General features: G+C 44.2%; 1 protein-coding gene across 1 annotated transcript; it reads left to right on the forward strand.

The window, feature by feature from the left end:
* Positions 1-321: 321 nt before the first annotated feature.
* Positions 322-22,602, forward strand: ZNF367 (zinc finger protein 367). Its single transcript, XM_040355468.1, has 5 exons — positions 322-946; positions 12,272-12,422; positions 14,088-14,207; positions 15,364-15,499; positions 20,175-22,602. The coding sequence occupies exons 1-5, from the start codon at positions 563-565 to the stop codon at positions 20,410-20,412; spliced, it is 1,029 nt and encodes a 342-aa protein (XP_040211402.1). The 5' UTR covers positions 322-562; the 3' UTR covers positions 20,413-22,602.
* Positions 22,603-24,865: the final 2,263 nt, after the last annotated feature.

The following is a 24,865-nucleotide window of genomic DNA, read 5'->3' on the forward strand; positions in this document are numbered from 1 at the left end:
CGCAGCTCTCTAGAAGCATCTATGTGAGCGCGGGAAACTGGCGGTGCAAATTTGGCGCCAGCATCCTTCAGCAGCCCACCCAGCCGCAGCGCCCTCCTCATGTCACTCCGTTCTCTGACGTCACGTGTGTGTCTGGAAGGTGACGTCTTCCATTCATGGAAGGATTAGAATGTGTCAAACACCAGCAGGAAAGAACCTCTCCTCCGCCTCCACCAATAGACGCGCTGCACTTTTTCTACCATAGGACCGTCTGACGTTATCGTCGTCCAATCAGCTACCTCCGTTCTCTGACGAGTTTCTGTAGTGCACGCTTCTATTGGTCGTCAGCCCTGTCCATCTTACATCGCTGGCGATGGCGCCTGGAGCCACGACTGTGATTGGCTACGATCAGGCGCGAAATGTAACGCGGGAAAAAAAGAAGAGAAGGACCGAGCGGCCGCCGCCTCCTGTCTGATGATCCCGTGGCTGTGCGGTCAGTGACAGTGCTACCGGGCCTACTTTGTCGGATGGGGTGTATATCGCCAGAGAAGAAGGCGCGCTTTCCTCCCCGGTGTCACTCAGAATGATGTCTGACGTGTACCCGTCTCCTGCCCTCCGCTCTTCTCCTTCATCTCACGACTCGTCTCCTCCCCGGCCGGTACTGGTGTCTGTCATCAAGGCGGTGTCCCCCACCACCTCCGCCCACACTCCCATCAAACCCCGCCGGACGCCCTTCTCTGCCACCCCGCTCAGCCCTGTGCCCACCAGCCCCGGCTTCAGCGATTTCATGGTGTACCCCTGGAGGTGGGGGGAGAACGCACACAACGTCACCCTCAGCCCTGGAACCCCGGCCAGGCATCCTATGCCCCCAGCAGAGCCTGGTCAAACTGCCCGGGAACCCGTCCTTGAGGTCCTCAGCCCCGGCCTGAACAGCAGCAGCAGCGGAGGAGAGGAAGGATCCCTGAGGGTGAGATCTGGATCTATGCCTCACTATTGCTTGCTATATTAAGCCTTCAGCTATTGGACTTCAAAGTGGAACTAAAGGCAAAACCTTTCTAGTTTGGAGATGGACCAGAACCCCCTGTCAGGTTTTTATTGCTGCCTGTGTCTCATTAGAGAGAATGATCTCTCTATCTCATCCGTCTACTAGAAAGTGAAAGACAATCCCACGTTTTAGGTTGTCACCAGGAATGGAATGGAAATCGAATGGTGACACCCTGGGATTCTCACCCTTTTGTAGGGATCTTCTCTCGCTTCTCCCCAATGGCACACAATTGGCAAAGAAAACCTAGAAAGGGGTTGTAACCCTCCTTTTAGGCCTGATTCACACCCATGCATTTTTCCGATTTGCACTACAGAACGTGTTTCTTAGGAAACCATGTTAAAGCGGGAGTTCACCCATTTATTAAATTTTTCCCCTTTTCCCCTTAGATTCCTGCTCGTTCGGTCTAGGGGAATCGGCTATATGTATTAAAATATGATCCGTACTTACCCGTTTTCGAGATGCATCTTCTTCCGTCGCTTCCGGGTATGGGTCTTCGGGAGCGGGCGTTCCTTCTTGATTGACAGTCTTCCGAGAGGCTTCCGACGGTCGCATCCATCGCGTCACTCGTAGCCGAAAGAAGCCGAACGTCGGTGCGGCTCTATACTGCGCCTGCGCACCGACGTTCGGCCTCTTTCGGAAAATCGTGACGCGATGGATGCGAGCGTCGGAAGCCTCTCGGAAGACTGTCAATCAAGAAGGAACGCCCATTGCCGCAGCCCATACTCGGAAGCGACGGAGAGGATGCATCTCGTAAACGGGTAAGTAATGCTCATATTTTAAAACAAATAGCCGATTCCCCTAGTAAAAACGAGCAGGAATCTAAGGCTAAAAAGTGCCCTCTAAGGGTGAACCACCGCTTTAAATGGACCGTAGTACAAATTGGCAAACTGCACAAAAAGCACTAAAAATGCATAGATGTTAATCGGGCCTTAAGCCTGGTACACGCGATCACTCAGATGAAAAATACTGATTTTGACACAATCGTACCATGATCTGATTGTTGGTACGCAGCTCTCAAGAGCCGATCAGGACAGCTTGTGGGACAAGCGCAAAGCTTTTTCTCCTGCAATACCAGATTGTACAGTTTTTGTTTAATCAGTACAGGTTTCATCCAAAAATACAGAACTTTACTTTTAATACATTCGTGCTTAGTAACTTTAGACTCTTAATTTTCGAGTATGTAAAAGTATCCCAGATGATTACTTGTCCCATAATCTCATTGTGTGTACCAGGCTTTAGCCAAAATGGGCAGGGGCTTGCTTTTAGTTTAGCTTTAGATTTCACCTATTTAAAAAACAAACAAATGAAAAGGTGACGTTGCATCCTACAGCCACCTCCATTCCCTGTTGTATTTTCCTCTGTATGTGATGAGCTGTCAGTGCCCACACATCCGGTGTAACAGTCCAAGTATTTAAAATCCTTTGAAGTGCTTCTGGAACAGGTCAGAGCGTGTCTGTGTGCCAGAGCACTGATCAATCAGAATTGCTCTGATTCATCCTGGAAGCGCTGCCCAGAAAAGAGTGGGGATTTCAAAGTGCTGGTTTCCAGGGTAGAGACAGCTCATCACCCACAGGGGTGAGGACTTGAGGAGGGTGTACTCTGTTAACCATTTTATTTTTTTCCGAAAAGTTCACTTTTAGCCCTCATTTACACCAATGCGGTTTGACAGTTCAAAATTGCATAAGTTCAGTCGCACAATTTCAGCAATGGAAACGTTTAATTGCAACTCGTGTCAGTGACTTTGAAAAACGACTTTTGCGTTTTCATTGCGACCTGCATTGGTTTTTGTTAAATTAAGTTGCAAGCAGCAATTGAATTGCTGATCCAAATCGCACTGATCTGCCGTTTAAAAAAAAACGCTGAAGTAGCACAATTTCAAAGCCACACTGCTGTGAACCGGTGCTTAGGCTTCATGCACATTTGGTGTTTTGGGATCTCGGACAGAATCACTGCTATTCTGCCTGCAATCTCGAATGGCACCCGACATGGGTTTTGCGATTGCGGGCAGAATTGCTGCAATTCTGCTCAAGATCCCAAACCGCCAAATATGAATGGAGCCTAAAGCTACAAACTAATTTACTTTTGGGCTGTTGGCTTCAAAGTGTAACTAAAGGCAATACTCTTTTTCTACGATTGGATGATGTGGAGAGGTGTTGGAACCTTTTGTTAGTGGTCTATTGCTGTCTCTGTACCCCTGCTGGGGAGATTCACCTTCTAATTGTCCTGATCACCAATGTTTCCAGGTATAGAAGTGAAAGTAAGGCCTCATTCGTAGAGAGCATAGACCTGAGTGGTGTGAAGAGCCATTTGTTTCTGGAGCAGTGTGCAGGCAGCCTGTGTCTGTCAATGGAAACAGCAGCTGTATGGACTCTGTATAGCATGGGCAATCCGCGCTATCCCCATCAAAACACAGTGCACAAGTGCAAATGTAGAAATATATAAATATGATTAAATGAAGGTGCTGCACTTGGCTAAAAAAGCCTAAATATTGGGCTTGTAATATATGTAAAGAAAAAGAAAGTCTTGTGCGCAACCAAATTGGAACAATAAATATTATGTGAAAGTGTCCTCATTCTGATAACGGAATACACATAAAACAAAATTGGTGAAAAAGTCCTTATGATATCACACCGATGCAAAGGTTTATAACGCGACTCAGTCCTCTGTCTAATGACAAGGTTGATGCAGATATCTTCAACAAAATCCCACGGACAAATGTAATAAGTGGCCGCTTGGAGATGTCCTCGGCTGGTTCAGTACAATCCTTCCTGGTCCGATCCTCCGCTGGTAATCCAGAGAAAAAACTTTCGTCTCCTGCAGATTTCTCGGGGAGTGGGATCAGCCTCAGGAGATGGTATGGGAACGTGTGGGTAGAGAGGAAAAAAAGCGCTTCATAGTGAGTTACAAAGTATCAACTTGGAAGCATAAGCAAAAAATCAAACCAGCTTTGGCTCGGGCCGATCAGCTGGGGGCGTGGTGACGTCGGCAGATATTGCTCCACCCAACGCTGTTTCTCCCTATTGGGCATCGACTGGGAAAGGAGAAACGCAGCGTTGGGTGGAGCAATAGCTGCTGACGTCACCACGCCCCCAGCTGATCGGCCCGAGACGAAGCTGGTTTGATTTTTTGCTTATGCTTCCAAGTTGATACTTTGTAACTCATGAAGCTTTTTAGATGTCAGTTCTTTTTCCATTGAGTGGAATAAAGTGAAAGTTTTTATCAAATTACTGCACTATGAAGCGCTTTTTTTCTCTCTACCCATACCATCTCCTGAGGCTGATCCCACTCCCCGAGAAATCTACAGCAGACCAAAGTTTTTTTTCTCTGGATTACCAGCGGAGGAGCGGACCAGGAAGGATTGTACTGAACCAGCTGAGGAAATCTCTAAGCGGCCACTTATTACATTTGTCCGTGGGATTTTGTTGAAGATATCTGCATCAACCTTGTCATTAGACAGAGGACTGAGTCCCGTTATAAACCTTTGCATCGGTGTGATATCATAAGGACTTTTTCACCAATTTTTTATTTATTTTTTGTTTTATGTGTATTCCGTTATTGGAATAAGGACACTTTCACATAATATTTATTGTTCCAATTTGGTTGCGCACAAATCTTTCTTTTTCTTTACAGCTGTATGGACTCTCCTGCATATTGAAGTTTGAGAGGTGTGCACAGCTAATGCACACTGTCTGCTTTCAGTGCTGTGTACTTGTCCCTGCTGGTCCAGCCTGAATGTGCGGGTGAGTCCATACAGCCGCTGTCTGCATTGACTAGCATAGGATGCCAACATCATTCCAGCACCATAAATGGCTCTGTACAGGTCTATGGGCCCTTGTGAATGTGGTTGCCCCAGAGAAGTAGAAGCGAAAGCTTTCAATCTGGAGACATGTTCCTGTGACAATTTCTAGCACCTACAGTTAATCCTTAATCTAGGCTTGCCTGTAGGTAAAAGTGGTTGTACAACCACTTTAATGTTTTTCAGTTATGTACTGGAGTTGTGTGTGTGTGTGTGGCTTTTTTATGGCTTTGTTTCAAGCGTATGCATAAGCAATTAGTAGTTTTGAATAGCATGGGGTAATAGTTAAAACCCCTGCCAGTTTGTATTTTGTGGCTGTCTGTGTACTATTGGGGAAATATTCCTTCAGTTCTTGTCCCAGAGACACAAATGGAAGTGAGGGGAAATCTCCCAGTGTGAGAGGAATTCCCCTCTGACAGTTGTCACCAGAACAACAGTCCCCTTTGTAAAGGCTCTACAGTTTCTGATTTCCTCTATTCGTCCGTGACAATGGCCACCAGTTAAAATAGAGAAACCTCTTCAATGGGGACACAGACCTCAATGAAAACATATTGGTCTGACTTTTCCACACTATGCAACATGTAAAAAAAAAAAAAAAAAAAAAAAAATTGCCTATTGATGCTCCTTTAAGATTCAGTAAATCCTCAGACTTCCCTCCCACAGTCTTTGCGAACACAACTAGCTTGCTTATACCAAGTCGGCAGCTTTAGGCCCCTTTCACATGGGGCAGTGGAGGTGCGGTGACGGTATAGCGGCGCGATTTTTAACGCCGATATACCGTCGTATTTACCCCGATTTTCGGTCGCTAGCAGTGCGGTTTTAACCCCCGCTAGCGCCAGAAAAAGGGTTAATACCGCCCGCAATGCGCCTCTGTAGAGGCGCATTGCGGGCGGTATTACCGCGGTTTCCCATTGATTTCAATGGGAAGGAGCGGTAAACACCCCGCTCCTATACCGCTCCAAAGATGCGGCTATCAGGACTTTTGGAGCGGTCCTGCTAGCGCAGGGCACGATTTTTTCAGGCGGTATAGCAGTGCTATTTTTAGCGCTGAACCGCCTGAAAAACATGTCAGTGTGAAAGGGGGTTTGGGCAGGAAAACATTGACACCAGTGATGAAGGCTGTGTGCTCCATGGTGAGGCTGTTTTACTGATACTGTCCCATGCTGCTGCAGTATCCAAGGATATTGCTGTTGCATTCTTGTATAGAGCACTGTGCACACTAGTGTTCAAGCTCTGTTAAAAGCAAGCGGTCAGATTGTCCTTTGTAGGTTTCCAAGGATGACTAAACCATTAAAGAATGAAGCTGATTTATCGCTAGGGGTGGGGTTGAGGAAATCATTCATTCATTTGAGTGGCCACAAAGATATTTGAACTTCTGCCAGTTGGAGGTCAAAAGCTAGAATGGGAAAAAATGTTGTACTTTCAGGAAGCCTATTTAAAGTACACCTGTCATAAGACATGCATGGCCTGCCTCCTCCTGGAATGCGGTCTCCACACTTTTTGAATACAGACATGGAACAAGCATTGGGTGTGTCGGTTTTCTCCTTCCCATTTGCAGGTTGTTGATTTAGAACATATTGAAGCCAGGGTCATCAGCAGTTGAAGTTGTAAACCTCCATGGGGAAGTTGTACCTAATAGGTAAGCCTAGAATAAGGCTTGCCTATAGGTACTGTACATTTTTCCTAAATGTGCGCTGTTCAGAAGATATTTACTGTTTACCTGCAAACGCAGGCTTTGTTTGCATGTGAATGTCGAATACTGTGCTAGTATGCGATGCATACTAGCACGTTATGCCTTTACTTTGCAGGGAACAAATAAACCCACCAGGGTTTTTTACTCCCTCTTTAACCAGGCAGCCAACTTTCTGAAAAAAAGGAATGACAGCATACACCTCATGACATGTGAACTTTAACCACTTCAGCCCCGGAAATGTATCCCTTAAAAGAGAAGTGTGGCTTTTTTTTTTATAGTCCCTATTTATTCTTGCCTCAGTGGATGCAGACTGATGCTGCAGCTGTCCCCCGGCATCTCTGCACTGAGAACCGAACACTGCCGATGGCTCAGTTTTCGCTCCTCCCCGAGCAGAGCGATGCTGACTGTCAGCATCGCTTATGCTCTACTTCTCAGCGCTCATTATAGTGCTGAGCTGGGGAGAGGCGGTCTCAGTGGCTCGCTAAGGCTGCCATCAATCAGGGCAGCTGGCGGATCCAGACTTGGAAGTCGGCGTGACAAACTGCCCCGACTGATGGCAATGACGTCAGTTTAGAGCAGACTTCACACCGCTCTCTGCTGAAAACGGGTCACAGGAGTGAAATTCCTTTTGCACGCCTGTGACCCATATGAGAAGCCCAGCCTAAAAAGCTCGGGCTGGACTTCTCCTTTAATGACCAGGCCATTTTTTGCGATATGGCTTTGTGTCGCTTTAACTGGTAATTGTGCGGTCATACAACGCTGTACCCAAACAAAATTGTGTGTTTTATTTTTTTTTTATTTTTTGGGACTGCGACATTGCGGCAGACAAATCTGACCCCACGTTACTTTTTGGGGAACAATGACATTATTACAGTGATCAGTGCGAAAAAGATGCACTGTTCAATGTATAAATTGCACTGGGTAAGAACACTAGGGTGTGATCAAGGGGTTAAGTGTTCCCTGGGTGTGTTCTAACTGTGTGGGGGATGAGCTTACTGGGACAACACAGATCGCTGTTCCTCACCACTAGGAACAGCAGAACTAAATTGTCCCTTGTCAGAACGGGGATCTGCCTTGTTTACATAAACAGATCCCTGTTCTGCCTCTCTGTACTGCATTTGTGGGTGGCTGGCTGACATCGAGTCTGCCGTGCCCATGATACCACATGCACGGACCAACGTATAGGTACGTTGGTTTGTGCAGCAAGGCGGTCGGCAAGTGGTTAAAGTGACGCTGAACTCTGGTTTATTAGTGTGTGTGTGTGTGTGTGTGTAATATGTATTCTTAAAAGAGAAGTCCAGCCAAAGCTCGTTTGGCTGTACTTTTATGGATCACAGAAGTGCAGTTAGTTTTGCACTCCTGTGACCCAGCTAAAGTCTGCTCTCTGTTGACGTAACAGATTTCAGTCCAGGCACCGCATCATCCTGACCACGAAGTCTGGATCCGCCAGGTGCCTGGACCCGCGCAACCTCTCAGCATGCCACTGATGGCTGGAGATGGCCGCTCTGCTCCTTCCACAGCTCAGTGCTCCAGTAAGCGAAGAGGGAGAAGAGCAGAGATCCTGCTGACTGACAGTGCTGCTTTCTGCTCAGGGAGCTCGGTTCTCAGTGGACAGATGCAGCATCCACCTAGGTAAGTATGATTGACGGGGGAAAAAAAAATAATCCTTCTCTATACTTGGAAAACTGCTGTAACTTCTATTGTCCTTGGCCTCCTCCAAATTTTTTTATTTTTCTTGTATATTCTGCTTTGATCAAACTTCCTGTAAGAGGATGGCTTCATTCATTCTGCAAGCTCCCACTGTATGTATGAGAGTAGTCGCGGTCTCTTCCTCACTTCTCAGCACCTATTGTTTGGAGGGGTTTATGTAATGTATTTGGTAGCTCCTGGAGGATGTTACAAGAAGGCAGAAAAACGCAATGAATTACTTCATGAGAAATAGGTTACGTGGCCATTAACTGGTGAATGTATTTGAATTATTTGTGGCGAAAAAAGTATATTGTTTGGTGTCCCTTTTTCAATTGATCTTTTGTTAATGGTGCAGGACAGAGCCTGTTGGCAATGGTCCTTAGTGTTTGTTTTTCTTTAAAGCGGAGTTCCACCCAAAAGTGGATCTTCTGCTCTTGTCCCCCCCCCTTCCGTTTGGCACCTTTTCAGGGGGGAGGCGGAGTGGATACCTATCTTTGACAGGTATCCTGTCCCCCCGCTTAGATCTCGCCACGGCGAATTACGCCAGCAGCTCGGCTCCCTCCTTCTTCCCCTGCTTCCAGGCCGCGCATGCACTGTAGGGTTCTCGGCATGAAGCTGCAAGGCTACACTGCCGGGTTCCCTTACCCACAATGGTGGTGGCAGCACCCAACTTTGCCAACAACGCTGGACTCCAGGACAGATAAGTGTCCTAATATTAAGTCACTAGCTGCAGTATGTGTAGCTGATGGCTTTTAATTTTTGCAGGGATGGGCGGACCTCCAGTTTAAAAGCCACCTTGTGTTCTAGAACCCATCATCTGAACACATGGTGAAGACTATCTTACTGTTGGGGGACCTAGGCTGTACTAAAACCTGTAAGAGCTTGTAATCTCTTCCTGCCTACTGCAAAATTAGGCTTAGGCGGCCCAATACACTACAACACAGCTAAAATTGGTCTTTTTATGCAAACACTGTGCTCCCAAACACATGGCCATGTGTATGTTGTGCAGTGGCTGTCCTGTTGGTGCATTGGAATGGCACCTTAGGTGTGGTAAGATGCACTTATTACCTTGACTTGGTTGCTTCAATGTCCTAATGTACAATTTAAAAGTGGGAGGATGAGATTGGATTGTGTACGGTTGGCATGGATTGCTAAAGGTTTAGTGTAAATCATATTGTGTGAGGGGTTTGGGACTCCATTTTTCTTAGAGGCATAACTTTTCCTCTAGTTTCACTTCAACGGCTAACTCCGCCTTCAGCAACATATTACACCAGTCTTTAGGGTATAACATGTTGCTGAGCCCCCACCTGTGACTGCCACTGAGCCAGGTCATTCATTCAGAGATCTGTGAATAAGTTACAAATCCTGTCTGCCACTGGCAGGCAGACTTGAAGTTGGCAATGTTAAAACAAGTGCGCTGATCAATTGGCACACTCAGTCCATTGACACTACTGCCTTTCCAACTGTAAGCCCATACAGAGGTACAGTGCCGGAGGAAGAGTTTGCATGAGCCTGACAATGCAATCACTATCCATTGATTGCAGGCTCCTGTGGAAAAAATAATTGTACATTGTGTTTCCTGCAGAAATATGTGCAGTTATTGTTTCTTAAATGTTAACTTGGCCTGTTACTCTAGGTAAAAATGGCTATAACCTGCATGTATTTATCCAGCATGGTTGGTCTTATTTCTTATTAAATTGGCACAGTACTTGTGTATGGTCTGGCACATAATGTATACAGTTGTTAATGTTTACTTGTGAGCATCAAAGGTTTATATCCAACATCCCATAGCTAGACTGAGATTTTCACTTATTTGATGATGATTTTTTGCACATGGGCAGTTTGCTGTATAGGTCATTGTTTACTTTATAAATCTGATTCTACTAAACTAGGTGGCACAATATTACATGTTTGTGTTTAGAACGGTTTTCTTTTAAATCCTAACTTTATATTTTGACCATATCTTAAATGGGTTCCCCAGATGGTTTCTTATCTCTAGTACTACCTACTAAGTTTAATTGAGGAATTACCAGATATTAAGATAAGATGTCATATAGTGCTAAATCATGGAGTGTTACCTAAAGAATAAGTTTATCCTTTTGTGTAAAAGAAACAATAAATGCACATATTTTAACAGGTAAATACAAGTGCATATGTTTTACTCTGTGGCTAAAGCCTTGCACCTGCAATCAGCAGATTGTGGGTTTACTGCTAGGATCCTGCTGTCTCCATGTATCTTCAATTCAGGAAGGCAGTTACTCAATATCAGAAAGATCAATGGACAATAAGGGTGCTCATCTGCATTTAGAACTATAAAACATCAACCGCGATGGCAGACGGTACTTGTAGTTTATTTACAGGAAACTGAATGATGCGCCTGTGTGGGCAGAGCCCAGGCCGTGTTTTTTTATTTATTGGGACAGTGGGTGCAGGGAGAAGACCCCCCACCCTCTGCCACAAATGAGGGGTGCTGGTGGTGGGAGGTTGCTGCATAGGAGCAGATTTCTTCTTGCACTACAGATATGGGTGTACCAGGCTCCTAAAAGTGAACTTGGTCTTAAAGCAAAGTTCCGCTGAAAAAAAATAGTCTGCAGCTACAAATACAGCAGCTGCTGAGTTTTAATAAGACACTTGCCTGTCCAGGGCATCTGGGATGTCCTCATCCGAAACTGATCTCTCGCTCGGCTCCTGGGTGCAGGTGCCGGCATTTTCACAGTCTAGTTCCCTACTGCGCATGCGCAAGTCGCACTGTGCAAGCTCACTGGTCCTTGCTGTCTTCTGGGACATTTGTGTCTCCCAGAAGACAGCAAGGTGGGGGGGTAGAGAAAGGGCCAGAAATGGCGTAGATTGTCGCAGATTCCGCGGTGATCTATCGCTGAAAGTGGGAGCAAATACTTGTATTTTAGGAGAAACTGGAAAAGCTTCTATTTTTGGGTGGAACTCCGCTATGACATCCTTATGGTGGTATTTCCTGGGATATAGAGGGAAAGGTAGATCCCTCCATATCTGCTACATTTGTATTTTAGCCTTTTCCTGCTTTAAAAACCAAGACCTTGTTTACAATGGCTTTTTTTTTTAAATGGAACTCTAGTTGGCTATTAAACTACAAAAATGCTTTAAGTGGCATGCTGTGATAGACTGTTACTAGCATTAAAGTGATTGTAAAACATGAACCTTTTTTTACCTTAATGTGTTCCCTGCAGTAAAGCGGAGGTCCACCTAAAAAAATAAATACAATTAAAAGCCAACAGTTACAAATATTGCAGCTGCTGACTTTTAATAAATGGACACTTACCTGTCCAGGGTGCCAGCGATGTCGGCAGCTGAAGCCAAACAATTGCTTGGCTGCCCCCCTGCCATCCTCGGTGAGGGAATCATGGAAGTGAAGCGTTGCGGCTTCACTTCCGGGTCCCTACTGTGCATGCGCGAGTCACGCTGTGCGTCCTCACTGGTCCCTGCTGCCTTCTGGAACCAGTGTGTTTCCCAGAAGGGGGGGGGGGGAGTGGCGTGACCCCCGTGGTAGTCTATGCCTAGAAGTGGGTGTAAATGCTTGTATTATACAGGTATCTGCACCCCTCCCCCTGAAAGGTGCCAAATGTGACGGGGGAGGGGGGTTCCGAAAAGCGGAGGTTCAATTTTTGTGTGGACCTCCGCTTTTAAGGTAAAACATGCTTTCAGTATGTGTATCACCTCCTCTCTCCCTTTATACTTATGTGAGCCCAATCTTGATCCAGCTTTGTACCCGAAAGCAGTCAGCTGTAAGTCCATTCCTATGGGGGAGCGGAGCTCAGCATCACTGTTTGTGTCTATAGATGCAGGCAGTGAGGTCTGGGATAAAGCCCCAGGTGTGACACAATAGGAAGCTGCTTGCTATGGTGGCACACTGAAAAGGAAAGGCCAGGAGTTCTGGCAGGGGACTTGCGAAAAGAAGAATTAGGCCTCTCTATGCAATACTATTACACAGAGCAGGTAAGTATGCCATGTTTATTTTAAAATAAATTTTGAATTTACAAATGCTTTAATGGAGTTGGTATGAGATCTTTAAACTTTATTTGGTTCCATTTCACAGGATGGTATCCGACGTGGCCGTCCAAGAGCAGAAACGGTTCGAGACTTAATAAGTGAGGGTGAACACTCTTCAAGCAGGATTCGGTGTAATATATGCAACAGAGTGTTTCCTCGGGAGAAGTCTTTACAAGCTCATAAAAGAACACATACAGGTTAGCCTACAACGTAATTTCAGATTGGTAGTTGGTACTCAAGTGAGATTTTAAATAGAGTAGCTCTCCATTTTTTTACTACTTTGGCTCACACATCTCTAAAATGGAAGTCTGATGCAATGTATTTTCAGTTCAGCCGCCCCCATCCCCACGTAGTCGTGGTGTCGTCAGAGTTTGAGGCTGATTTGTGAAATATGGACCTGTGCCCATAGCTTCTAGATTATTTTTTATTTTACCTGGGTAATTCTTAAACCTGATTTGTTTCTTGGGCGAAGAGGCTTAATTTGCTTAAAATGTAACGAGCTGGCTCACTATTTTTCTGAAGCGGAGAGAAGAATTTACATACAGCATCAGTTTTCCTGACACTAGGCTCAATCCACTAAGCAATATAAATCCAATAAATGAAGTTTATCAAATGGCTAATGTTAGTGAATAGAGTACTTATTGGACATTCTTGTCATAATGCATACAGCAGAGCAGCCAACTATACTGGTGGTACATTATGTATGTGAACCACTGTTAATGTGAAGTTAATTTGGACAATAAAGTGACTTAGAGGTGGAGCAGTTAAGAGTTGGTAACACTGTCAGGCTTTTATTGCTGTTAAAGGGTAACTCTACTTTCATGGGTAAGAAAGAAATGGCAAAAATAAAAAAAATTTAGGGGTGCTTTTCGGCCACTAGAGGGGTACTTTTAACCCCTGCTAGCGGCTGAAAAAGGGTTCAAAACTGTGGCGGTTTGGCGGCGCTGCCCATGGATTTTAATGGGCAGGAGTGCTTTAGGAGAGGTGTATTCACCGCTCCCACAGCACTGCAAAGATGTGGCTTGCAGGACTTTTTTTTTTTTTTTTTTACCGTCCTGACAGCGCTCACTGCTCCAGTGTGAAAGAAGCCCTTGGGCTTTCACATTGCAGTGGGAGGAGAGGCTCTTTACAGGTGATATTTTTAGTGCCTGTAAAGCACCTCAGTGTGAAAGCAGCCTAAGATGCAAGTCAGATTTTTGGTATCCCCTGCAGCAAAAATGTAATTTTTGGTAAGATACTCCCAATAGGAAATCACGTCTGGGCTGCAAACTCCCTCAGAGCCCTGATTCTGCAGCAGCTGGTTGATAATCATGAAACCACTCCCATTATACTTGGCATAGAGGAACAAACAGTGATTTCTTCAAAATAACAGAAGGTCGGAATCTGCTACAAAGTTTGTTAAAATCCCTGCAATGTACATAAATCATCCAGAGGGGAATGTTTTGTTGAAGGGGGGGGGGGGGAGGAGGAGTGGAATTACGCTTTAAGTTTTATATTCATCTTCTATCCTAGTGACCATTGTCACCAAAAGAGTATATCTAAAATTTTAGGTGTGTGTGTGTATATACAACGAAGGAGAAATATTTCAGTGAAAATACTTTTTCTAATCCCAACTGTCAAATGTTAGAACTCGACTCACTTTAGGTTTTTACATTTGGTCTCTGGAACTGTGGCAAAAATCTCCAAAAAGGAGCACGCTATTGAAAACTAGACACTTTTTGGCCGAAGGTTCCACTTTGCAGCTTGCCAATACTTAAGTTTAATTCCGAAAAAGGAGTCTGTTCCATTTTGATTGCATCAGTTGCGCATTGTACATGTCTAGCTAGTAAATCAAAAACATATTTTTTTTCTTCTGTTTAAAGGAGAGAGGCCTTACCTTTGTGACTATCCTGAATGTGGGAAAGCCTTTGTACAGAGTGGACAACTAAAAACACACCAGCGCCTTCACACCGGAGAGAAGCCATTTGTTTGCTCAGAAAATGGTAAGTTGCCCCCTGTTAACAGTGTACAGACACATTAGGGTCGATTTAAAAAAAACCTGGAGGGTGCAAACATGCATGCAGAGCTGCATTAGATTAGCTGCTCTTTTTTTATTTTGATGGTTGTAGTGTAGCTTCAAAATGTTAGGCCTGTTATGCTCTTGTTAGCACGTTGGAATTGGTGCTAGAAGTTTTGGTTATGAGAATGTAGTCCTAAACTACATGGGTACTGTAAGAGAAACTTCTCCAGCTTTTGGCCCTCTGACAGAAGCTGCCACTTTAAGACTTGCAAGCTGCATGCTAATTTCTAAAATATCTGTAGTGTCCTTGGGAAGAAACTGTTTTGGAACTAGTATTCATGTGCTTAAAGCGGTGTTCCACCCATTTAAAAGTCAGCAGCTAGTGTGGCTGCTTACTTTTAATAAACACACTCGCCTGTCCCACGCTCCTGCGATGCGGGTGCCCGAAGCCTTGCTCATCTCTCTCCCAACCCCCTCCTCCTCCCATCCTCTCCGGCTGTGCACGGGCCGCACTGCGCGTTGTGAATGGTCAGGCAATCTTCTGGGACTTGTAATGTGTTCCAGAAGATTGCAGGAGACTGAAAAAAATTGTGGCATGTCAGGGGGTCACCAGTACTTAAAGTGGTAGTTCCATTTTTTTTTTTTTTTTGGGGGGGGGGGGGGTGGAACGCTGCTTTAAGTCAGCCAATATCGGCTGTAAGCTAATTGAGGTTAATGATACTTTTTTTTTTTTTTTTTTTTTTTTTAAATGAAAGTGCAATAATAACAGCAATTGCTGCTGAATCAGGCTTGTGGTGTTTTTTTATTAGTTTATCTGGTGATTAATTTAACGTTTCCTATTTGCAGTGTGCTAATCTCGTTAAACCTGTAAAGTGATTCCTTAGCCAAACCATTAGTGCTTTACCAAACCTCTAGCATATTTTATTACTGCCTGTGTCCTTATTGAAACTGATAAAGGTGTCTCCAACAGGAACCCACAGGCTGCATTAAAAATCTCAGTGCAAATGATTTCTTCTCTCTGAAGGACACATAAAAACCTTAATACTGAAAATGCAATGAGCGTCCTCCATCTACATTATTTTTTTTATTTTTTTCTAGCAGTCATCTATCTGGTCTGATTTGTGTATGTATATCTGTAGGTTGTTTGAGCCGTTTTACACATGCAAACCGACACTGCCCCAAGCATCCATATGCAAGACTGAAAAGAGAAGAACCAAACAGTAAAAACGGCAAAATGCAAGCTGCTGATAAAGATACAGCAGAATGGTTGGCAAAGTAAGTTTGTGAGATGCTTTATGGCAGTTTTATATTTTAGTTGTTGCATTGATATTATTGGATTAGTTTCATTGAGGACTTGTTTTTGCCCACTGCCAAGCATGCTTCTCATTCACAAGATGTCACTGTACATAAAAAACATGAATTTCCTATGCTTTTGTTGCTTACGGGGTGGGATGTATGGGGAGTTGTGGAGATTACAGTGGGGGAGCTGAGGATAATGTGGGGAGATTATGTAAATAGAGTCAAAGGATAGTACTGGTGGAGGGGGTTTGGTGTCAAGGAAGTGTGAAAACATTACTGTGGAGGGGGGTGATATAAAGGAGGACCCTCATCAAGAGGTAGAGGACTCTGATGTGCACTGGGGACTGAGGATGCTGATGTAGGAATGGGTTCAGATCTGTACATGTGCATTAGGTGCACACGTTGTGGGTAGGTCAGCCCATTTTTAATGGGCTGCACTACCCTCAAACACGGAGAAAGATGTCTTTGATGTCTTTTCCAAAACGGTGTGGCAGCAACATGCGGTATGGCACATGTGAAAAGGCACCATGGGTAACTACATGATGTCCGGACCTCTGCTGGAAGAAAATATTTCTGTCCGGACCTCGAATTTTAATTCATTACCCCTGGCCTAGGCTAATGATCAGACTAGCAGAAAGTGGGCTGTATAAGGTATTTACTGGCAGAAGAAAAATGTTCTACTATCCAAAGTTAAAGGGCAGAAGGTTTAATAGATGGAAAGTTTGAAAAAATGAAGGCCTGCGTAAAATGATACTACACAATTTTGCCAGACTTTAGAAAGTTCCTGCACTACTTTGATTCGACTTCAATGCCAGAGTGAAAAAAGTCACATCGAAGTCACTCCAAAATGGCATTGACAGTTGCGTGACTTTGGAGTCTGGCTAGTGTGTACCGAGCCTAAAGGAGAACTGTGGATCACAGGAGTGCAGTTTGCTCTGCACTCCTGTGATCTGTTTTCAGCAGATGGGGTTGAATCCCACTGTTGGCTGAATTCACAGAGCCGGTCCAGGCTGGGAAAAGATTGCAACCATATGGTTAGGATCCACCCAGCACATGGCTCAATCTCTCATTGAGCCAGTAAGAGCATGTGCCAACCTCACCCAGCGCTCCAGTAAGGGCAGGGGGACAGAGCAGAGAGCTGTTGATCGTCACCAGCTCTCTGTTTTCGGAGCTCTGAGAACTGAGCAATCAGCAGTGTATGTTTTAGAGCTGGCAAGGGACTGATGCTGCAACCACCTAGGTAACAAAAAAAAATACAAATACTCAGTTCTTTTAAATACCAGGGGAAGGGTGGGTGGATAGCTTTTGCACTGACTGATGTTAGCACAGCTCTACTGGGCTAGGTAAAACTTTTTGCTGAGTAAATCGGCAGTGCCATTTCAGCCCAGTCACTAGCAGCAATCTTTTAAGCAGGTACCCTGTTAACCAATTAGGCCCCCGAACCTCTTTCTGAGATTTGGTGTTTACAAGTTAAAATACTTTTGCTTGCTCGAAAATTACTTGGAACCCCAAACATTTATATTCTTATTCAGGATTTATATAGCGCCAACAGTTTGCTCAGCGCTTTACATCAGGGATACAGTGCAGTCACAATACAATTCAATACAGGAGGGATCAGAGGGCCCTGCTCATTAGAGCTTACAGTCCACAAGGGAGGGTCAAGTGGAACAAAGGGTAATGGCTGTGGGATGATCGGATGGGGAAAAAAAATAAAATACAGTTGGTTAGGTGTGGGAAGGGTAGGCTTCTCTGAAGAGGGTTTTCAGGGATCCTCTAAAAGCTAATAGAGAAGGAGAAAGACGGACAGATTGGGGTAAGGAGTTCCATAGGCTTGGAGAGGCTCTGGAGAAGTCCTGGAGGTGAGCATGGGAGGAGCTAGAGAGCAAGTGGTCTTGAAAAGAACGAAGAGAACAATTAGGTTGGTATTTAGAGACTAGGTCAGTGTTGTAGCTGGGGGCAGAGTTGTGGATGGCTTTGTAGGTGGTTGTTAGTATTTTGAATTTAATTAGTTGGGTGAGCGCAAGCCAGTGGTGGGATTGACATAGGAGTAGCAGAGACAGCGGTTGGTAAGGTAGTTGAGTCTGGCAGCAGCATTCATGATGGACTGAAGGGGGGAATAGACTATGTAGAGCACAGGTGTCAAACACAAGGCCCACGGGCCGAACCCGGCCCTCCAGGCCATTTTATGTGGCCCTCGCACCTCTCCTGCAGGAGAGCTCCGGCCCTCCTCTGGCCCTCATCCAGACCCTTACTTTCTGCTTTCAAGCAATGCATCCAGCTTCTTCCCAGCAGCAGCATAAGGAAAGAGTGGTGCACTGTGATGTAAGGGAGAGTGGGGGACTCAACTTCTGATGGTGGGGTGGCTCTTGACATCTAATGTAAAGGGGAGGGGGTGCGCTGGACATCTAATCTTACAGATACAAACGGCTCTTTTGAGGGCAATCATAATTGCTAATGCGGCCCACAATGAAATTGAGTTTGACACCCCTGATGTAGCAGTAAGGCAATGAGGAGGGAGTTGCAGTAATCGAGGCGAGAGATGAGTTGTGTCTTTGGTTAGAAAGGGGCGTATTTTGGAGATGTTGCGGAGGTTGAGGCCGTAAGATTTGGACCGTGATTGGACGTGAGGCTTAAAGGAGAGTTCAGAGTCCAGGACTACGCCTAGGACCTTGGCATGTGGGGATGGGCTGATGGTTGTGCCATCGATTTTTGACAGAGATCATGGGAAGAGGCACGTGGGGGAGGAAAAATGATAAGTTCAGTTTTGGATAGATTAAGTTTGAGGAAGTGGTGCGATATCCAAACTGATATATCTGATAGTGAAATAGTGATACGTGAGGAGAATGAACGAGTGAGTTGAGGGGCAGAGAAATAGATTTGAGTGTCGTCAGCGTAGAGGTGGTATTGGAAGCCATGGGAGGCTATCAGCTGACCCAGGGAGTAGGTGTAGATTGAAAATAGGAGAGGTCCAAGAACAGAACCTTGGGGGACCCCAACAGAGAGAGAAGGGAAGATGAGAGGAGGAAGTAGAGTTGTAAGTAACGCTGAAGGTGCGGTTGGATAAGTAGGTATAAGTAGGGAGAACCAGCGAAGAGAACAGTCACTGAGACCAAAGGTGTTGTTTGTTTTTTTTGAGGGGGTGGTCAACCGTATCAAAGGCAGCAGAGAGGTGCAGGAGTACAGAATAGTGTCCCTTAGTTTTGGCTGTTAGTATATCGTTTGTTAGTTTTAGTAGAGCAGTTTCTGTGGAATGTTGAGGACAAAATCCAGACTGAAGGGGATCAAGAAGGTTATCAGCAAGGTGGACGCTCAGTCTGTTGTAGACTAGATGTTCAAGGAGTTTGGATAAAAAGGGGAGCAAGGAGATGGGCCGTAGGTTGTCAAGATTGGATGGGTCCAGTGAGGGCTTTTTAAGTATGTATTTTTTCTAACACCCTAGAGTTATATTTGCACAGTGATTTTAAAAACGCACTTTTTTTTTTTTTTGGAAAAAAAATAAGACCACAGTAAAGTTGGCCCAATTTTGTTTTATATTGTGAAAGATAATGTTATGTCAAGTAAATTGATGGCCAACATGTCGCACTTCAAAGTTGCGCCCGCTTGTGGAATGGAGACACTTTTACCCTTAATCGCCATAGGCGACATTTAAAAAATTCGACAGGTTTCATGTTTTGAGTTGGAGGTAGTCTAGGGCTAGAATTATTGCTCTAACGATTGGGTCGATACCTCATGTGTGGTTTGAATTTTTCATATGTGGGTGCTGCTCACGTATGGGTTTTGCTTCTGCACACAAGCTTGTTTTTTATACTTTTATTTTGACACTTTAAAAAATAATTATAAAATGGGTCACTTTTCTTCCTATTACAAGGAATGTAAACATCCATTGTAATAAAACCATCACAGGTCCTCTTTAAATGGGTCAAAAAGACCTCGAATCTCATATTTGGACTAAAAAAAAAAAAAATGTCCCTTTTTTAAGACCTTGCCGTTGCTTCTGCCCTGCAGTGATATGGAGACGTGTGGGGGCCCACATTCCCCTCACTCGTCTCCACACACTGCAAGGGGAGGACTGGAGAGCGGCAGGGGCCCTTCCCACCACCGATAAGTGATCTTGTGGCGTATCTGCTGCAGAGACCGCTTTTATCTTGTAGCGGACCGCCCGCTGAAGATACCAGGGATATGGTAGCTAGCTGCTACCATAACAACGGTATTCCTCTTCAAACAACTGACGTAAAAATGTGGCGGGCAGTCCATAAGTGGTTAAGCTTGGTTCAGTCATCTGTCCTTCGCCATTGAATTGGTTGTCCATGGGGTGGTTATCGTGGCATTTATAAAATGATAAAAAAATTGAGGGGGGGGCGGGGTGGTCTTTGCAAATAGTTTATTGGGTATAAGGCTGGCACAAGGGTTTAGGTAGATATTGGCCTTCCTTTGTCTCTACTAGTATTTTTGTACCAGGAATGGTAGAACTCGCATTTGTGTTCAGAAGTTGCATAATATTACAATCGCTATCATTCCTGCCCCAAAACTAGTTTTAATTTAATACTGTAAAAATATTTTCTGTGTAGCATCCTTAAACTGTTTTTTTTTATGCAAAGTGTTTTTGCTCACATTTCTAGCATCCCTTTAAAATGCTGATCTTTATTTTCAGACACTGGGAAAGACAAGAGCAGTTGCCTCCAACATTAAAGATGAAACCTCTTCAGAAGGCAGACCAAGAGCAACAAGACCCACTAGAATATCTTCAGTCTGATGAAGATGAGGAAGATGAAAAAAATGGGCCTCATTCTGCTGCTCGACGCCGTCTCCAGGAGCAACGAGAGCGTATGCATGGCGCTCTGGCTCTTATTGAGCTAGCTAACATAGCTAGTGCACAGTTGCGCCAGTAACCCTATTGACATGTACGAAAGTCTTTTCCCTTGCAGTATATTGGACCTTATTTCAGTTTCAGTGGCAAAATCCTCTGATAGTAGAAAAAGGTTACAAGATACGCTATGGGTTATAAGCTAAGCACCTTATTTGCTTGATATAGGCTGCTATCCTGTAGAATTTCTATGAAGAATGTTGCTGCTTCCTAATGTAGGAAGCGTGAGAGTTTTGCACTTTTTATGGTAAAGATAGTTGTAAAGTGTTTTATATAAAATATTTGTAAATATGGATTTGGAAAAGGTATAGTTTTTACATCTGTTTGAAATATTGGGTTTTACAAGCTTAACGTTGCTTTCCAGAGGCAGTTGTATGGTGCCAGTACCAAGAAATTGGTAATCACAATTATTCATGTAATTTATTTCTGTAGGCAAAATATATTGCGTCTGTAAACACAAGTTACAATGACACATCACAATGGCATGATTGTTGAAGTGGAATGAAAAGTTAAGCTTGTAAAATGAAGGCTTCCAATGAAATGGATGTTACGATGCAAGACAGCACTTGTTTAAAGGGGGGAGGATGTTTTATTGGTGGTATTGTGTTTTTTATAGTAAACTATTTTTAGAATATCTGCAAACACTAATTTTTAATATCCAGCTTTTAGGATTTTTAAATATATATATTTTTTGCGAACTGCCAGGCTGTGTTAACGTTTGCAAACTGCCTAAAAGCCACTTTTATTGCTTGAACATGCCAGTCTTCTATAAAATGACTCAACTATTGGCTAGTGTTCTCAGAAGAAAGCACTTATGTTAGATAAAAAGTTGGCTTAAAAATAGTGTATGTAGCCACTGGATGAGTGTTCTATGTATACATTGAAAGCTGACAGTGCTCTTAAATTCCTGTTTAACTTTTTTTTATTTTTATTTTTTCCTGAGGCATTGTCCTTTAGACTTGATGAGAACTCTTCACAATAATTGCTCTTGGTATTGGACATTTTATAAGGCTGCACAATTGCTAGGAAGCCGGTACTTTTTTTTTTTTGGTCCTGGCAGTTAGATTAGGCCAGTTTATCTCCTTAATTATGCATTAATTTGTTAATGTTTTGTTTTTTATCAAAAACTTGATCCCATTTTCCCTGGTATGGACTAGGGCAAAAGCTTTATAAGTGGTCTCTTACATTTATTCTGTTACAATTGATCTGAAGTGTAAACATTTGCCTTATTCAGCAAAGCAAACGCATAACTGGCACTCTGGGGTGCCTGCCATCTTCAGTTTAAGCACTTCTGGTATCAGCAGTGCCTGGTACTTTGATAAGCAGATTCTACTTGAGGTGGGGGTCCTTTCACAGGGACATGCTCTGTTTTGATAGGTTGGCTCTATGGGCAGACAGATGAAAACGAATGGTGGTAGATAAATGTAAACGTCCATTTATATCCCGCCCATAGTTAAATGAAATTTGAAAAGCCTGTGTGAGGATCCTTTGGGTGTACCTCATTCGCTCAATGTTTGGCAGTGTACTATGCTGCCTGACATTGCAGTGTGATTCAGGCTGGTGTGCTGCATTTTATTGCTGCAGTGCTAGGCTGCGTTGCATTGTGAATGAGAAACAATTGTTTCCTGTGTATCCATGCGGTGACAGACGTTTTTATCTTGTGGTAAAACGTCTGTCGTCATACATGGTGTGAATTGGCCCTTAGGTAGAGGGCCAGGCTTTGCCACCTGAGCCTCCCGATTGGCTCCTTACTAAGGTGGGTATCTTTTATTGACCAATAATGAGGCCAGGCATGCCCACAGGAATATCTGCATATCTTGAATAAAAAGCAGACTTGGCATGTTTGCAGTGTTCATACTTTTAGTGCTGTATTATGCAAGTATTCTACACTTTCATTTATGGGTTGATGCACATTTTTACATTTATTATGATTAAATGTATTGGTGTGTTAAAATAACATCTAAAATGCCTAAGGGGTGTTTTTTTTTTTTTTTTTTTTTTTTTGTATCTCATCAAGCTAAGGAAGACTGAGAAACCTTTTTTATATGCACTTATTTCCAAAAAGGGAGTCATAATTAATTTGATGCGTTAAAACTGCTTTTTGTTCTAAAAATGTGGTTTAAGTGTCATCGTGCTTATAGCTAAGTTAGTAGTTTGGCATGAATTTTTAGCATAAAAGTGTACTCCGCTTTTGAATAAATCCTTTCTAATTTAACCTGTCTTTGTGTTGTGTCTAATTCAATGTTAAACTCAGTATGCAACACTTTTTGTCCAGTCCTGTGCTAGATCATAACAATTAAACTCCCAAAAATTCTCTACTAAATCCATAGCCTGGAACCAGAAATATTGCAGGTTTTAATAATGCATGCCATTCCCAACCTACCCGAAAGTAGCCACATATACAGTAGATGGAGAGGAAGTGCGTGGGAGTGCATGGACTGTTTTAATAACTCGATGCACCTGAAAAACGTCACTTAAAGGGGTTGTAAAGGCTCATGGTGGTTCCAAGTTGATGCATCCTATGAACCTTTAGTGTCACTTTAAATGGGGGGGGGGGGGGGGGGGAAGAACTACTTATTGGGTCTATTTTTACAGAAGGCTACAGGTGTACCGATACATAAAAGCAGGTTGCAGAGTCTTGGTCAGGTGTCCTTTTCCTTACTGTATCTACATGCATAAGCACCCTACTCCAAATGTGTGCAATTTTATACCTAATTGAGAAAACATTCTTTATGGTAATGGCATATACAACAATGTAATGTCCCAAGCAGAACTATACTCTTCTCCCATGGCATGTTGTGACCATGCACCCTTGCTGGTTTTGACCTCATCTCACTGAGTTTTGGATCTTTGGTTGTTTTTAACTGGTCTAGTCAGGATGGTTTTTCTACTATGCATGCACACAGGAGTTCACCCACCCAGGTACCCAGCAGATGCCAGGATTGTGCACTAAGCTGTACATGCATAGCCTTGTACAGTTTAAAGTGGTTGTATACCCAGTGAAGTGACTGGCCTCGGGTGTTAAACAGAGATGAAACCAATCCTCCTCCATAAGTTGTACATGTTTATATGCAGTCTTCTCTTCAACTGGAAAAAGCAGAGTTAGATTCTTACCGCTAACTCTGTTTCCAGTAGTCTTCCAAGGCAGCCCTTGAGAGATGGAGCTCCTCCTCACAATTTAGGAAACACGTTGCCAATAATTTTTCCTCCCTTTAAGAGGCGGTCCCTCAGGTCCCTGGTCAGTCATCCCCGAGAACCGAAGGCCGGAATCTGAAATAATATAGAATACACAACACAACCCCACAAGGTTAGACATTTAAGGGTGGGATCGTGCTGCCTTGGAAGACTACTGGAAACAGAGTTACCGGTAAGAATCTAACTCTGCTTTTTCCCCAGTCGTCTTCCAAGTCAGCCCTTGAGAGGATAATTAAGAACTCACCAGATCTAGGGCGGGACAACAGCCTGGAGGACTTTCCTCCCAAAAGCCTGGTCCTGGCTGGAAATCAGATCCAGCCTGTAATGTTGTACAAAAGTCGAAAATCTTGACCATGTTGCAGCTTTGCATATTTGTTCTGGAGTGGCCCCTGCTTTTTCTGCCCACGAGGCTGCTGAAGCTCTTGTAGAGTGAGCTTTAAGATCTTCTGGAGGTGTTTTTTCCATCACATTGTAGCACTCCAGGATAGCTGCCTTAATCCATCTGGCGATCGTATTTTTGGACGCCTGTTTGCCCTTTTGTTGGCCGGCATACAACACAAATAAATTATCTGATAATCTAAACTCATTGGTTACTTCTAGATATTGAAGTAGACACCGTCTGACGTCTAGAAAACTTACATTTTTGTTCCTTGTCGTTTTTTGGAGAAGTACAAAAAGAAGGTAACACAATATCCTGGGACTTGTGAAAAGTTGATGCCACTTTTGGCACGAATCCCGGATCAGTTTGAAGAACTATTCTATCATCATAGATCTTAAAAAAAGGTTCTTTTACTGATAAGGCTTGAATTTCTCCAATTCTTCTTGCCGTGGTAATGGCCACAAGAAAAACCGTCTTTAACCACTTCCCGACCCCCGCATGTACATATACGTCCACAATATGGCACGTACAGGCACATGGGCGTACACGTACGTCCTCGCCTATTAGCGGGTGGGGGGTCCGATCGGGACCCCCCCCGCTACATGCGGAGGTCGGGTCCGCTCGGGGAGCGATCCGGGACCACGGCGCGGCTATTTGTTTATAGCCGCTCCGTCGCGATCGCTCCCCGGAGCTGAAGAACGAGGAGAGCCGTGTGTAAACACGGCTTCCCCGTCCTTCACTATGGCGGCGCATCGATCGCGTCATTCCCTTTATAGGGAAGACACGATCGATGACGTCATTCCTACAGCCACACCCCCAAACAGTTGTAAACACATACTAGGTGCACCCTAACTCCTACAGCGCCACCTGTGGTTAACTCCCAAACTGCAACTGTCATTTTCAC

This window comes from Rana temporaria, chromosome 1, assembly GCF_905171775.1.
Source record: "Rana temporaria chromosome 1, aRanTem1.1, whole genome shotgun sequence".
Taxonomy (NCBI): Eukaryota; Metazoa; Chordata; class Amphibia; order Anura; family Ranidae; genus Rana; species Rana temporaria.

Coding starts and splice junctions, on each gene's coding strand:
- ZNF367 (XM_040355468.1), top strand. CDS start 563: ATGATGTCTGACGTGTACCCGTCTCCTGCCCTCCGCTCTTCTCCTTCA. Junction 947..12,271: donor GAGAGGAAGGATCCCTGAGG/GTGAGATCTGGA, acceptor TCCATTTCACAG/GATGGTATCCGACGTGGCCG. Junction 12,423..14,087: donor TCATAAAAGAACACATACAG/GTTAGCCTACAA, acceptor TTCTGTTTAAAG/GAGAGAGGCCTTACCTTTGT.